Here is a 14448-nt window from a genome sequence, read left to right on the forward strand (position 1 = left end):
GGAAAAAAAGGACGCTTTTAAAGGTTAAAGAAAGTTCAGCACAAGGACCAACACGTAATGTCGAGTCAATAAATGACATTTCACTTAGCTTCTTTTTGTCTTCAAGTTTATTGAAGAACACTTTCAAGTAAATCATATCAAGAATTACATGGTTATTGTAGATAAACAACCATTATATGTCCACGTCAGAGAAATTACTCTCAGAGAAGGATCCCCAAAAAGCCTCTGTGTGGTCTAGGCTGGCTCACGACACCTCCAAAAAAGAACATTTCCAGAGAAACAAACAAGACGAACAAACGGCACTTAAAAAGAAAAAAAAAGGCAATGGGGAAAACGTTAAGAAAAACAAACGGTGGCAATTGACTGAAAGTAATACATTGATTTGTCATTGAAATTTCCAGTCATAAGGTGATTTCAATAATTTGACTACATAGCCATGCCACTGCTTTTTAAAATTGTACCGCATCATCTTTAATAAAAGGTCAGCATATGGCAGAACTAATCACAAAGGAGGATACTTCAGTGATTTATTCATTTCAGATACACTGTATAATGTGCTGTATTTTTCGGAATATAAAGCACATTTGCGCATCAATGTATGGTATTTCTGATTTGTCCTTTATCTTTTAACATTGTAATTGTTGTTCTAATAATTAATTTTTCAGCTATGAACAACAACAATAAAAAAAGATTCAGGGTCATTATGCATTGCCAGATATCATACATAATGTGCACTGGATTAAACCACGCACAGTAAACTGTTGGTGGGGGGAATAAAAGTGTGCCTCATAGCCCGAAAAATACAATTGTCCTATAGTGTTATAACCTTTGTTTCCTCAAATAAAAAGGCAAAGTGGTTTTCAAACCTGATAAAACAATACACAAAATTTTTACAAGCAACCATTTGCAAACGACAATTTTTTGACCGGCCCAATATGTGCGATAAATCATCTTTGCAGCTAATTTACATCAAAATGAGGTACAAAACAAAATAATAACATTGAGGAAAAGACCCTGCCAACAACAGTTTCAAAGTCCATTCAATGACTCAATGGCTCAACTGATGACAATAGACGTCCGATTTAATTAAACTAAGAACATATGCTTATTCACTATCATCCCTCTCAGTTGAAATGGATTACATGTATAATCATGACAACTCATTTAAAGACTTTTAATTGATTTTTTTTAAAAGCCACATGATTGGAAGCCTATCATCAACTGAAAGAATTAACAAGCAGGTCTAGTTCAATTTAGACCTCTGTGCATGAGCCCAAAAATCCCAGCATGTCGCAAGCGTCCTACTGACCTCAGGAGATATTCCATTTTTATAGTCCTTGACTAAACGCTACAATTCTTATTCTATTCACAGCTTTTACAAGGCCAATGCAATGAGACATAAGCCTACCATTAAAGATCTCACATCCCAAAAAATAAATACATTTTGATTCCATTCCTCATCATGCTGGATACTATTAGTGCCGCTCTTTAAACCAATGACAACATTCATGGAGACGTGGACGTGCCTGTAGTCAAGAGGCCGACGGAACAATCACACGACAGCCTCCCTGATCATCTTTGGATTATATTAATACTTGGCCGGATTATTCATTGTGCAGGCATATTATAAAAATATACAGTATACATTGAGTATACACACGGAATACAGAGGAATACATAAATGACAATCGTTGAGGATATTCGCATTAGAAAGCTCATGCTTATCAAAAAAGTTAGTTCATATTCCTGTAAAAGGCACCGAATGTGTCAGCCTCTCCTCTGTAGTGACAGACAGTAATCCAGGAGGTCAAGAGTTATTGCTCCATGGGGAGTGTGCTTTTTTTCTCTCCTTCTTTTAGTTCTCCAGTAAAAAAAATCCAACATTCTGTCCATCCACTGAGAAATACAAAATACCTACTTATGAAGAAAAGGAAACATGCAAAGGGTGACTTCCATGCCCACCATTTATCTCATTCTGGTCATGTCACTACTCTCAAATCTGATTGCTTACTTGTCCATGTATGAGTCAGCCAAAAAGAGTGAGCACATGAATAGCTACCGTGCAAATGTAGGGAGACATGCAAGGAAAAAGGAATCATACAAGTTCATGCATTCACTATGTTCAGAGCAAAAGGTGCAATTTATGTATACTGAATATTCCTCAAAGGCATCACAAAAAAATAGCAAAAGACTCATTTCCACCTTGCAGTATGCATTTCTCTTGAAAAAGATCGCACAATAATCAAACTGAAGTTTCCTACTTTTTATATGTAGTCTTTAGTATGGTTGATAGAGAACTGGCTCGATACAATGAAATGGATTGAAAGGGGAGAAAAAAACAATCACTGTTTCAAAAATTAAAAAAATGCCTAGGAAAATTCTGTATTGCTTGCTTATGGTTACTGTCAGGACACTGCACTGAAGATTGTCTTTGTTTGATGTTTATTAAACAAAAAAATGTCAATTCTGAATTCTTATTCAATTCCAGTACCTGATTGGGCAATCTATTATTGTACCCTAGTGGAGGACTTTGCCAATAGAGCTCAAATTTCAATAACAAATTTTACGATATTGAATTGAAGCATATAGTTGGGTAGAAATGAGGCTAATGCCACCATGCTTGATAGAAATACAGAATTAAAAATAATAACATGCCGGATGCCACCTTGCCTTCAAAAGCATTCCAAAGAGTCAGTTGTGTTTTTGTTTTTTTAAACCTAAAAATCAAGTAAATAATTAGAAAATATTACTTTTAAAAGACATATTGCTTGGTTAATTTGAAAGAAAAGACCCTGCTATAATTAGAAATAAAAAGAAAAAAAGCACCACGCTGGTTTTAACCCTTCATAGGGCACTCATTGGCTGCCTTGGACGGTGCTAAACATCTGATGCATTTTGACTGGAACTGACATATTAACATTCCTTCGGCCCCTGCCAGTCAAAATAAATCGGACATCTAGGGCCATCAATGGCACTGAAAGATGAGCATTTTCAGACAGTTTTAAAATGGTTGAATGACCAAAAATAGTCACTTGCCCTGTAAAGGCTTAAAATATGAAATCCACTGCAAAACTATGACTACAGTGAATTGACTTCTGCCACACATCTGCTTTATTAGTTTCTCAGAATAATTCTGAGATAAAATCTGGAAGAAAAAAAAGCTTTCTGGGTGCACTAGTTCTTTCAGCACGTTTTTAATGCCATTGGGTTTCTCTCCGTTGGCTGGGATAACCTTTGTTGAGGGTTGGCTCGAAAGAGGGGTAAAGAAAATCTCTGAGACTGTTTAAAGTGTCGATGTCACCGAGGATATCATTTCAAAGACTACATTCACTGTGGAGCAGGAGAAAGGGAAAAGCTTGCTGATGTTGTAAGGCAAGGGGGCTGAGGAGTGGAGGTAGAACTTAAAATAAAAATAATAAAATAAGAGTTCAGGCTGACACTGAAGCCCAATCCAGTGAGGCAAAGGATGTGATGCATCTAATATGACCTAACACCCAAACTAGCGAGGTCATGTAAAATTCAGAGTGCAAAATTGGCCAAGAGAAGTCGAAGTGATAAAGGTCTGCTATGACATATCTCATACATGACCATAGTGTTGTTGTTTTGTTTTTGTTATTTCAATTGTGGTATATGTGGCTGGTGACAAGTACAAAGAGGCCACAGCAGGAAAAACTGTAGTCGAGGCATTATGGTGTTTATACGTTTTTGTTGAGGTTTGGTGCATTTAAGAAACGAGCCCTGTGGATTTACAACCTTGGTATGGGCCTCAAGTGCTACAACATATCCTGCAATTTGGACAGAGTGGAAAGGGGCCAGTGGAGCGGGAGGATTTCACTTTTAAAAAGCGGTCCTACTCAAGCATGACTATTGCTCTCCTGTCACTCACAGGCACTTCAGAGGATTGGGCTTTGGTTGATGTAAGAGCAGATGAGGAGTTAGAATGAAAGCAAAGGGAAGGAGGCAAAATAGGAGTTCAAAACGTGCACGTGAACGCTGTCTCATCATTCGTAACAAAAAGCAGCAGGATGCTTATGTGCCTGGAAAAGCACACTGAGGATGCGAAGGCTGGTGCTTGATTGTATCCCCATGTCTTGAGTCCGGGTTCGAACCTGAGGATTTAACAGCTGCTTCTACTGGCCAGCTTTAGTATGATGGAGGGCTGAGTTTTCAGGATTTGAGAGTGCAGACAGTCCTAGATGTGCAGCCTCTTCCAATGTTCTCTTTTAGTCTGTATGGTTGTTTGGATGCTTTTTCTTGGACGAGCAGGTAGAGGCCTCTCCTTTTTCTTTCTGACCTTTCGCTATGGCCAATACCTTGTAGCAACCTCGAGTTATCTTATACATCCAGATAGTGTTCAAGATATCCAAGGCTACACAGGAGGTGATCCACGCAACCTGGGCACCCAAACCCAGGCGCTCAAAGTCTTCGGTGCCAAATGTGGCACATACGCTTACCCAATAGGACGGCATGACAGCAATCCGTACCAGGAAAAACACCACTGCCATAGCGACACCATTTATTACCACCATCCTGTTTGAACGGGGGTATTTTAATGCTTCAAAGAACCACCTAAAAAGACAAGAGTGGTAAGGCTAAATGCAAAGCAAAATGTGGAACTTAAAGTATTAATATTTTAGGATTTTCTTTTTAAATAACCACCCTCTGTATCTTCGAATAAACTGCCAAACCATTGTGAAATAGAATTTTCATTCTGCTTAACAACAAAACAATGTGACTGGAAGTTGGAGTTTTTTGGCTGGGCCTGTGACTAATACAACAATGCGACTTATAAGGATTTTTTTTTACCCTTTCTGACCACCGACACCCCGTTACGTGTTTTTTTTAGGTTATAGTTATCTGAAAAGCGGTTATGTTAACAGATGCCTCCCAAAAATGCGACTAGTACCCTGGAAGTTCAGCACTGTCAATGAAAGCCAATTAATTAAATGAAAATACTATTAAGAACGATTTGACTCAGCTGCATTGCATATATTTGATGCCAGATTGTTTTGGAATGATTGCAAGACAGGCATAGTGTGCAACGTGCACATACTACATCAGTGAGAGGTGTGGTTTAGCGCAGTACTTTCACAGAATGATTGATCAAAAGTTCAGCATAAATAATATATTTTGACCCCCTGTACCTACTTACCTTTGGTTCACAAACGGTGTAGATAGTTCTGAAATAAGACGAAAGTTGGCAAAGTATGGCAGCACGCCACGAGTCTGAAATGACCAAAAACAAAAATAACAATAATAATAAGTGACACCAAAATACAAATGAAGAAAATTGAGTTCTACATTTTAAACATCATCTGATCTTACCAACACATATCCATATGCATAGAGCGCCGCCAAGTGGTGACAGACGAAAAACTTGTCTCCCATAGTGCTCCAATTACATGCCAACAGCAACAAATCTGGAAGGTGAGATATAAAAATAGAACTGACAAAAATGGCATTGTGTAAATATCCACAGGGAGAAAACAACTATGGCTGGGAAGTTTTGGACACCCAGCAAAGTGTAGGCTTCTGCATGTTTTGAAGAATGAATTGCTGTGTGAGCTGTTTTATATCATCAATATTGATTGAGCCCAAGAAAGGAGAGATTTTAGAAGGAAAACAAATAGACAAAACAACTCACCATACAGTAGGTAGCCACAGGTTATGGCTACATTTAATTTGACCATGCTGGGGTCCCCCCTGTGAATCGACATTGGAACATCATGATTAAAAAAAAAGAATGAGTAGAGAAGTAATCTAATTTTGTAAATAGAACTTTTTGTGCTAATCATTAAGCACAATCATATTATACAACTGTGATTGTCTTCTATTGATGAACTTTGACAACATCTGTGATGATTACAATTAGGTAGGCTTTAGAAAAGAACAATGTTATCAATCCTATACAGGCCAAGTGACTATTTTTCGTAATAAAAATAAAGATATAAATTACCCTCACCATTTACCTTCATAATGGCCAGGAATCCACATACATAGACATCACATTTCATGTAGGCCACAATATGAACATTTGCTATAGAACTGTCGCCTACATATATGGATACCATGGCCATATTCTGATAATTACTAATTGATAATTGTGGTATATTTGTAATTGTTTTTTTACATATGTTTGTATGTATGAATGAAAAAAATCTAACAAAAATTTTAAAAAAATAAAATAACGTCAGTAAATTAAAAAATGAATTGCATTTAACTGTTATAGGCGGCACTAGAGGTCCTATCTATTTTAATACCAATCCCCACTCCCAGTCAAAATCGATTGGACGCCTAGCCCCTTCAATGGCATTAAATGAGGTGAATGAGGACCTATCAAGGGTTAACTATGCAACTAAGTAAAACAATGCATGTTATTCAATATTTTATGCAAGCATCTTCTTCATTGGCAAAGCCGTGAGCAGACGAAACATTAGAAGTCCTCGCAAATATACTGTAGCATTTATCCAAAACAACAACGAGGCTTACAAAGACATTTGATCCCAGTCACAGTCAGGTGTCATATAGCAAATGATCGGGTAAGACGTCTGTGAAATGGAACCCATATGCACAGACTTTATTAACGTGAAATGGACGGCAGCTCGTGTTCAACTCTGGATGACCCCAAATTGCACTGTCAAATTTAGCCATGAAAGACAAACCCACAGTGGTCCCAGAAATATAGTGCAAATAAAATGAATGAAATAAAATATTTTTTAAAAAGCTACTATGTAATTATGAATACAAATCTTTATTAAAAACCCAATTCAAATGAATAAAAACAAGTATACTCTGTTATGTATACAGTATCTATTATGACTCCCTATAACACGTTTTCTTTATTTTTATTTAATAGTATTTCCTTAATTGCATGCAGCTGATAGTGTACATTATATCACGAAAAAAAGTGTGATTTTTGGTGAGCAAAAACTAGCATGATTTTTGTTGGTGCTTAATTATTAAGGACTACAAGGTTAGGTTTAGGGTTAGAGTTAGGGTCAGAGTTAGGGTTAGGCGGAGGGGTGGCCAAGTCCGGTCCACGAGAGGCCCTATCCCGTATCCCTTTCACTGAGCTCGGAATGCACATGACATATTTTGACCAGCAACTGAACCTACTACGGATTATTCCTTGGGCAAGAAGAAATCAACCCTGTTTAATTAGGTCAGAGTGCTTGCCAAACTGTGAAATAGTCTTTGGGGCAAAACAAAAAGCAAACCTTTATTCACATTTTGGCTGGAAATATTTGGCTACCAAATACTGTGTATCACTACTTTTTTAGGAATTAAAATTGTCTTGTTTTTGATGAATAAAAACGCCTGTTATGCTAAAGTAGTTAAATGTTATTTTGATGGTTTGCATGAGCCAATTCCAGCAGAAACAGGTAGAACAATGCTGGACTTGTGCTACGGCTCCCAATGATCATCCCGCAGAATCAGATTGGTTGTAGGATTATTGCTTTCACCACTATACTGTGTTGCAAGGATATTTTTGTTTACATGTGGTTAGAGATTGGATTTCAAACAAAGAAGTCAGACTGTGTTGCAATGGTAAGAGCTCAAATGAGAAGAGTGAATTCAAATATTTTACTAAACAAAATCTCCTTTTCCTCGCCACGTGAAAGGAATTAAAATGAAGGAATCCAGCTTGGTTGCAAGAACAGATGCAGCTTGGGTCCCCCTTTTGAGCCCTGAATTTCTTAGCCAAAGCCCCAGACCCTCACACAAAATTTCTTTTCTCCCTCTTAGGAGCAACACTAAGCGAGGCCAAAAGGGAGACAATGAGAGAGAAGGAGGTGTGCTGCAGTAGGCTGTTGCAATAAAGAGCAGGAGAGACAAGGCTAGCTGCGGGGAATGAGTGTGAGCTTGCAGAAGATTAGGCTGTGATGCGGTTCACTATGAAAAGAAGCCTTGTTGGTGGGACTCAAGTCCGTGTGCTAGGAGAGGAGGTGGTAAGAATGAGAAAGGGGAACAGAGAGAAAAGAAGAGCGGTCCAAAGTCCAGATGTTATAGCACAAATAAAATTGTAGGACAATGAAATACGTGGTAATAAGGATTTATCTCTTTCAAGATTCCAGTTAAGTTTCATTTAATTAGCTGAATGTATATTTCTCTTACCAGACAGGATTGGCGTTGACAGCGTCATCGAAGCATAGGATGTATAAGCAAAAGAATCCTACAATCAGAGCGTGAACAGTCGACACTAACCTGTAACAAACGTATTTTCATTAGTTAACAAAAAACATGATGTGTTCCTCTGTCCAATTTTACATGTTCCATATCTATTTACACTACTGAGCAATATGGCGGAAAAACAAAATCTCAGATTTTTTCACAGAAAATTTGATTCACGATTGAAGTTTAACCATAATAAAGAAATACTAACAAATCAGATTAATTCATGATTTATCGCCCAAGCCTACGACCTACTTAACATTAAAGAGGAACTGAAGGTTAAGTATTTATTTTAAAATGTAAGCCTAAGTAAAATAATTATCAAAAGTTGCAAACCATAAAGGGCACCAGTCAAAGAATGCAAAAATTTATTGTTCATTAAATGTGCATGTCTTTCTTCGAGCACTCTTCGAGCCTCCTTTCTTGCACTTAAGTCAAGCTTACATAACAAACAAGTTGAAAGCTGTCTGGTTATGCAATAGTTGGCCAGTATACAGTTAACCAAGTCCCCTTTAACTTGTCATAAAAAGAACCACAATGCTTTTAAATATAAATGATGATGCATCATCAAAAACAGACTGATTTGTTCTCAGAGGTTGATGAAAAAAGGTTCTGCTGCAAATAAAACTATTTTTATTTCATTCTTGCTATTGGCCTGAATATATGATAACAATTCATAATGTTGGCTTTTTTTCCTCTAGCGTTTGGACCTTTATTTGAATGGACACTGAAAACAATCACTGGAAACTCTATCCAGGATGATACATTTTCAAAACCCCAAGTTTGAATGCTACTTGTACTTTTTTTTCTCAATCTCCATGTTCTGATTGTTTTTGTGTCACTTTAATTCTTTGCAGTTTTGCAACCCACCTTGAGTTCCATTCTGTGTGCTTGGTCGGAGGCAGCAACCCATAAGTTGGTGAGAAGGCTGAAGAGAGAACAGGACTGGCCAGAGAGAAGAGCAGCTGGAAACCCACAAAGCTACCAGCTACCACAGTCAACTCTCTCATCTCCATCCCTCACCTAAAAGGTGACAGAAGGACAGAGAGAACAGGATAGGATGGGTGAAAGCAACACACGAGGACAATTGAGGATTCAAAAGGAACCAATTAATTGTACAACATGGATTCAAAGACCAGGATCCATAACCTAAGTGATCAGAGTGCTTCTGACAAGCCTGGTGCTTTGTAAGAAGAGACAAGAAGACAGACACTAGTAGGAGATCTATTGAGCAAGTCTACTGGAAAAAAAGAAAACAACGGCTTAAAAAATTGTTCACTGACTATGAATGAAGTACAGTATCTACAGAATGCTTTATTTGAATAGAAAGAAAAGTGAGGAGTGGCCGTGAAACTGTAAAACAAATATTTTGTCTGCCATTGTAAAATTTCCAATAATTTGCATGTTATTTAGAGGAACTTTTTATTTATTTACAATGACTGAACTGTTCATCTCTCTATGTCAAAGACTATTATTATTAAACAGAACGATTATAGGCTCTACCTTTAGGGAGGTAAGCTATGATCCATGTTTTTCGGATACTTTTGTTAAGTAGTGTGTCGTGAGATGTTTTTAATGATGAATGCATTCCTTGTGAGAGCGTCTACAATTTTTTTCAAACTCTAGATGTGAAGAAAGATAAAACTAAACCCACAATTATAACGGATTAAACACACTTGAAGTTGTACAAGTGGAAAATCAAGATTGTTTTCCTAGTAAAAAAATAATGACTTGAGAATTTTTTATGTCCAACTGAAAGTAGTTCGATGTATATCGTAAAGGACATACAAAAAAGTAATCCATAATATGTCTTTTAAAAAAAGCTTGAATTAGTGTATGCTAGTAAACTTTAGCCTTGGCAAATATGGCTCACTGGTCAGATGACTGTACTAACAGAAGTTAAAAAGGAGCATTGTTTTGGGACAATTTTATGCTGATGTATTTTACGCTGCAATACTATTCTCATGAGTATATTGGTCTTGCCAAGTTGACAATTAGAACAAAAAAATATATAGCTATATATTTTTTGACTCCTGTTTGATATTTGGTAAGAGGCAGATTTATTAGTTGCGTTGTTAAAATACAGCGTTTTAAAAACTAATTTACGGCAATATACATCCAATCAAAAATAAATTTATTGTCTGTAAAAATATAGTAAAAATGCACGCCAAAGACCCCCTTAAAATAAACCAAATACCCTTTGCTCAGTGAATAAACACCCAGCTACTGTGTGAGGGGGGAAAACAGTACGACAGTACACGAGAAGCGCTTATCACATGGTTTAATCAATGATTAACTCACATTACCCTATTATGACGTTTCTCTGTGTGCATAAACAAAAGTCTATTAGTTCTGCCAACCTCAGGCGGCACATGACACTTCAGGCATGTCCACTGCTATATTTACACTAAAATGGACAATGTCATGTCTGCAATAGACTTGCAATAGCCCATCACTAAACAAAGCACAAGATATGACATTCTTTCTAGAGCATAGTGAGACGATAATTTACGAATGCTTCATGTTGGCTAACTATGTTGTGAGCCATTGCTTGTTCAATGTTTTTTTGCCTGGTCATGCCAGCTAGATGTGAGAAATGAGCACTGTCTAGTCAACTGAAAACTAAGATCACCCCCCATAGTTCTATCGTGAACGTATTAGTTGTTATTTGGGGACTGACAAAACAAATTATGGGAAAGGGATATTTAGGACAGGTTTTATTTACATTACAATTATTTAGTTCCAAACTAATTATTTCTAACCTTTAAAAGGGGCAAGTGTCATTTTTTGCTGATTTATAATATGGTCCAAAATGTGACATTCATGTGAGATCATATTTTGCTATTAACTATACAAGTGTGGCCTACATCACTCAAAAAGTGATAGCCACATCTGTAGACACCAGATCTCTATAAATGAATGGATATAACAAACACTTTTGATTAAAAAAATAAATACAAAATTGATAAAAACAAAAATATACTCTGGTTATGGTCCCAAATAACATCTAAGTTTTCTCATCATAGTACTTAACTCGTTGCCTGTCTTTGACGACAATAGACTTTTCAGTTAAACTGGGAGGACTGGTTGGGAATGCACGTGTCAACGTAAAAAAATAAATAAATCATAACCCAAATTCTGTGTGCATAAAACAAAGGTTTTAGGCCAGATGGCCATCCCTCACACCAGTGAGTCTCAAGCCAATCCTTCTCGATGGAGCTTGCAATCGAATGCACGATTCCCTGCAAAATAGCATGTTCATCACAAAGCAAAAGCTCGGAGGAGCCCCACCATCTAAAAGCCTCCTATTGTCTGGCAGCAGGGCGCATTTCTGGGCCACGACGATCCTGTGCTGCATGAGTCTGAATAATTCACGCACATTCTTCACCTGGCAAGCTATAACGCGCACAGCCCCCCGTGGGAGGATGCAACACGGATGCTCCTCAATGCGGCTGACAGCTCGGATAGAAGATTCACTCCCACGTCCACATTTGACCTTGTATCACATGACTATCCTGCCGCTGTCAGCAACTCGTCACCCGTGACACATCGACTCAACATAAATAATAGCGGTTCAATTTCCTCGGATTCGCTGGAAATCGAACCTCGCTGCCGACTAAGCTATTGTTGCACCACGCATGAGTCCAAACAATCAACCAGCCAGATCTTACGAACATCTTCGAGGAGAAATTGAGAAATGAATGCTGATTCACGATTGGCACACAGGCTCATCCAATATGATCATTTGATAACTCCGATTGCAATCATTTTCCATGTCGTATCAGTCATGTGCATTAGATTAGCGTTATTCTTGACAACTAATATTTGCCTGGCATGTAGTGTGACTGCATATTTAAAAGCATTGCGGGCAATGGCGAGACGATTAAGCAACGCTTGTCTGCATTAACACAATTCGAATGGCAAAACCAGTCGGTTAGTCGTAAAACGAGTTCCACCGAGGCACACGCTCCCAAATCAGTCCATTTTTTGCAGAGCAAAGTAATCATTTCCTCTCGCCTACGTGTGGTCATGCTGTTGCTGCAGCCACAGGCTAGCAGGAGAGCCTCGCAGCCAAAGATTTCTACGGCAAAACAGATCTTCTTTGACGTAGAATAATCACACGCGATCGTGCACGTATTGTATTTGACGTCGGGGGAGTAAAGGGCTCCATTACCTTTTATCCGTCGCATATGTGTGTGAAGGTCGGATAGGCTCCCGTTTAGCCGCCGTCTTGTCCACTTTCTTACAACTTGACGGCTGCTAGCAAGTCGGCTAAATTACAAGCTTGCGATCTCGCCTTTGCCACTCGAGCAGAGGGAGAAAAAAAACAAAAACAAAAGAAAAAACCTCCCCTGCCACGCAAACACGTCAGATCCACCATTACAACTAGGTAGTACAGATTTTTATTTTCCCAGTCTGTCTTCTCTGCAGAAGTTTACAAACGACTCGGGTTTGAAAAGTTAAAACTCGCTTTATTTTGTTGACAGGGAGGACTGACGTATGACGCCACAAAGTATCCGCCTCTCGATCGTGCACACCCCCTGCAAAGGAGACGCACTCGAAGAACAAAGCCCATTATTCATTCATTCATTTTTTCCCTAACGCTTATCCTCACAATGGTCGCAGGGGGTGCTGGAGCCGTGAACCGTGAATTGATGGCCAGCCAATTGCAGGGCACAAGGGGGGCAGACAAACATTCACGCCCAGACTAAGAACTAGGGGGAATTTAGTGTCCAACCAGCCTACCATGGATGTTTTTGGGATGTGAGATGAATCCAGAGCATGCAGACTCCCCACAGGAAGATCGGGTCCTGGGATCAAATCCTCGGCCCTAGAACTGTGAGGCCGACGCGCGATATATAATACACATATCTTTATACTATTTTTTGACAGACAAAAGCCCCATAATAATAAAGGCACTTAAAATGTAACGTTTTAATGTTTCCGATTTTGTTCAATTGACACAACTCATGTCCAAAGATTCATACAATGTCTCAATTGCACAGTCAACTCATAAGAAAACATTTTATTCACTCCTCTTGATTTTCATCAAGGCCGACACACTAACCACTCAGTCACCAGACCGCTCACAAAGGCCATTATAATTATTCGAATTACAAACATTCATTTTCCAAACCACTTATCTTCACAAGAGTCGCTGGGGGTGCTCGAGCCTATTCCAGCCAACTATGGGCACAATTGGTGGCCAGCCAATCGCAGGGCACAAGGAGACGGACAACCAGAAATAAAAACAACTACATAATACTTTTGATTCAAATCATCTTACTCTACTATGGCATAGAATTAACTCATTGTTTTCCATTGAGAATGATTTTTTTGTGTGATTGTGGGATAATATTTGAGTGGGGGCACCATCAGACTTTTCAGTTTAGCACACCCAGTTCCAATGATGGCACTAAACATTCACCCCTCTCAGTCAAAAGCGATCGGACGTTTAGCGCTGTAAATGGCAGCAAGGAAGTTAAATTTAAAAAACACAATGATAATTTAATTTACCATGTTCATGATAAACTCCTAATTTAATTTACCATGTTCATTATAAACTCATAATTTAATTTACCATGTTCATGATAAGCTCTAATCAGGAAATGGAATTTAAACTTTGCTGTTGCACACCACAATGAACCAGTCACACAAATGCAGGCATGCAAGGAGAGAAGGAAGGGGCATACAAAGAGTGCAGCATACCTTGAGATAAAGATGGTGGGGTCAGAGGTGAGGAAGAAAACCACTATTCTTCCTCCAACAGATAGGACTTTTCCAGGACTCAAAGTCTCGACAGAAAAGAGTGCTCCCACATATTTTTAAAATAACAAAAGCATTCAACTTTTAAACTGATATAATACATATGTAGGAAATAAGAATTAAATAGTAATTCTGCTCCGAAACTTTGTCATATTATACTGGCCCGCATTAGAGTTAATCATATAACAGAGCATCACTCAGTGACAGCGTTTGCACTCACTGTAGTCAGATTGATTAATTCAACATCTGTTAATATAGTCAAATAAGAAATAGCTGAATATTGAATAACTTCCCTTCCGTTGTCACCACAATATGTCAATTATTTAGTTATCAACATATGTTGACAAATAAAGACTAAAAATGTAACCATTATAAGAATACAGTGGCTTCTCAACATAAGCCAAAATGTGTTAATGTCAAAAACACACTTTTTTATCCTTGTTTTCCAGGTTGCTCATGAGCTCTAAAGCTACTTGCTCAATATTATTATTACCTATTGTGAGTTACTGC

The 14448-nt window shown here is 38.2% G+C and overlaps 1 protein-coding gene across 1 annotated transcript; it reads right to left on the bottom strand.

Annotated features, from left to right (window-relative positions):
- Positions 1-84: 84 nt before the first annotated feature.
- Positions 85-12704, bottom strand: tlcd4b (TLC domain containing 4b). The gene is made up of 7 exons (XM_077619130.1): positions 12347-12704; positions 9043-9195; positions 8116-8205; positions 5645-5703; positions 5326-5420; positions 5153-5226; positions 85-4569 (listed from the first exon to the last, which is right to left on the bottom strand). Exons 2-7 carry the CDS (start codon positions 9186-9188, stop codon positions 4224-4226), a joined length of 810 nt encoding a protein of 269 aa, XP_077475256.1. The 5' UTR covers positions 9189-9195; positions 12347-12704; the 3' UTR covers positions 85-4223.
- Positions 12705-14448: the final 1744 nt, after the last annotated feature.

The sequence above is a fragment of the Stigmatopora argus genome, chromosome 14 (assembly GCF_051989625.1).
Source record: "Stigmatopora argus isolate UIUO_Sarg chromosome 14, RoL_Sarg_1.0, whole genome shotgun sequence".
In the NCBI taxonomy this organism is placed as follows: domain Eukaryota; kingdom Metazoa; phylum Chordata; class Actinopteri; order Syngnathiformes; family Syngnathidae; genus Stigmatopora; species Stigmatopora argus.